We start from the raw sequence: 2,460 nt of genomic DNA on the forward strand, positions 1-2,460 counted from the left end.
AGCTCAGGTGCCGGGCCCGGGGCGGGGGGAGCAGTGAGGCCCTCAGCAGCCTCCTTAACCAGAGAGGCCTCCAAGGGAGCAAGCAGCAGGTCATGAGGCCCTGCCCGCCACCACCAGGCCACTCACCAGGTTCTTGGTCACCGACTCGTCCTTCATCCAGGCTGACAGGTTCCTGAGGGCCAGGTTGATCTCGTCCTGGACCATGGCGATCTCAGACACCTCTGCTTCCACAGCTGACTGCGAGAAAGGACAGTCGGCACTCGTGAGCAGGGGGCCGCAGCCTCCTCCAGTCAAGGCAGCTGTCTCTCCTCCACTCACTCACTCTTTTACTCATCCATTCATTCATTCCCTCACTCCATGCTCAGTGAGGAGGAGGTGACATTGCAGAGACAGCCAGCAAGTTCAGGAGCTCATGGAGTGACGGGTGCTGTGGAGACTGTTGGACAGGGTGAGGAGGCAGAGGCCCCTGGAGTGTGTGAGGGTGAGGGTGTGCGGGTGTGCAGGTTTGCATGTGTGTGCGCATGCGTGTGTGTGCTGGGTACAGACGGTCACTGCAGGCCTCTGGGATGAGATGACAGCTGAGCGGTGTCCGAAGAGAAGGAAGGATGGAGCCCGTGGCTAGCTACAGGCAGAATGTCCTGGGCAGAGGTCTCAGAAGGTGCCCAGGCGGTGGGGACACAGGCTTGCCCTGTTCCTTAGTAAGGATGGAGGGACAAGGCACTGGGTCTGGGAGGCCGGGTGAGGGCTGCAGAGCCTGGGGCACCGCATGTGGCTCATGTTTCACAGCACTGTGTGGCCTGCGGGGCCCACTGCGTGACAGTGGCTCTGAAGGGGACATGACACAGCCCTCCCTGGGCAAATGCCATCTGTTCTCACAGCCCAGGGCCACCGTCAGGCTTCCAGGGCAGGAGTGAGACTGAGACATGCACCATGGGGACACCGTGCTCTTCTTCCCCTCCCCAGGGAGCAGAGACTCGGCCAGTGCGGGCAGCTGGAGCCACCATCAGGGACCCCAGAGCCAGGGCCTCCCTGCCTGACACACTGCAGTGACGTCTCACACTCTGGTGTGTTAGAGCAGGACCATTGGGCCTGAAAGGTGAGGGACAGCCCAGAGGGTGAACAAGGCCCAGAGTAGGAGATACCCCCATCCATGGTCACCAGCATAAGGGTGGCAAGGCCAGGGCCAGAGCCGGCCACTGGGGGAGAGCGTGTGACTCTGAAGACCCATCCACCAGTGCTTCCTGGTCAGAGCCTGGGCTGAAGCTGCTTCTAGTCACACCTGTGCCCACAGTCCAGGCCTCTACCTGAGAGCCACCTGGTACCTGAGTGAGGTTGGTGCTGCTTACCAGGCGACCCAGAGCAGATGAACCATGATATGGAAGAGTGGGCTCCTTGGAGCCAGTTCACACCCTGCCCTGCCGTTCATGGCAATGTGGCCCTGGGTCAGAATGTGGCCTCTCTGAGCTTCCTCTGAGGTTCACTGCATGTGATCACCCCTGGTAGGTGGGTGTCGGGGCTCAATGAGAGCATCAGCAGCTCTGGGCCCCTGTCACCTGCTGAGGGGAACAGTGGGCTGGCCAAGACCGGAGGGAGGGACTTGAGCTCTCTGGGCTGCTGCTCCCTGTGGGCCCCGGGCTCCTGGAACTGGCTGGGAAGGGGGGAGGTGAAATCTGAGCAGAAGGCGGAAAGGAACCAGACAGGCCAGTCGGGCCCAGGCAGCTCAGTGTTGTGAGGGGTCAGTCCCTGTGAGCCCAGCAGCTGAGCAGGGCCTGGACACTGGCTTGGAGGTGCCAGCAGGGGACATTTTGTCAGGAGAGGAGGCCCAGGTAGAGCTCTCCTGGGACAGGGCAGGCTCACCGTGAGCCCGTCAATAAGAGTTGGGGGCTGGCTGTAGGGTGTTACTTCTTGGGGTTCCAAGGTGGTTTTTGCCGGAATTGGAGGGGCAGAGGCCTGTATGCCCACTGAACCCAGGATGAAACCCAAGTTCTCATTGGCCTATAGGCCTCTGTGGGGAGACCTACCTCCCAGACCTCGTCTTTGTCTCTGCCTCTCCCACCCTGAGTGCTGACCTTGCTGCTCCGAAAGGGCAAACACACCAAGCACCTCCCGCCCCGGGCCCCTGGCTGTCTCCCCCATGTCCACATGGCTCTTTCCACCTCCTCTTTCCAGTCTCCACTCTAACGTCCCTTGTCTGAGAAACCTTCCCCACATAGAAACCCACACCTGATCTTGGCGGCTTCTCTCCCTCCTCACACCGGGAGTGTCTCTGTGCCCTCTAATACCAGCCATCCTGCCAGGTATTCATCCACTGATGCCCAGTCTCCCCCAGGAGGTCGGCTCCTCAGACCTGGGACTTTGTTGTTCTCAGCTGTTCCCCAGAGCCGAGACCCCTAGCTGCACATAGTAGGTGCTCAACAAATAGTTGTTAATGGCTGGAGGCGGGGGTGAATGGGTGGAAGC

The 2,460-nt window shown here is 60.7% G+C and overlaps 1 protein-coding gene across 1 annotated transcript in view; it reads right to left on the reverse strand.

The window, feature by feature from the left end:
* Nucleotides 1-2,460, reverse strand: part of LOC102474716 (aldehyde dehydrogenase family 3 member B1) — a 17,293-nt gene that overhangs the window by 9,309 nt on the left and 5,524 nt on the right. The window contains exon 3 of the mRNA XM_027769427.1: nucleotides 127-237. Coding sequence (XP_027625228.1) covers nucleotides 127-237 — 111 coding nt within the window. The remainder of the gene's footprint in view (nucleotides 1-126; nucleotides 238-2,460) is intronic.

Source organism: Tupaia chinensis, unplaced genomic scaffold (assembly GCF_000334495.1).
Source record: "Tupaia chinensis unplaced genomic scaffold, TupChi_1.0 Scaffold149501_1, whole genome shotgun sequence".
NCBI lineage: Eukaryota > Metazoa > Chordata > Mammalia > Scandentia > Tupaiidae > Tupaia > Tupaia belangeri.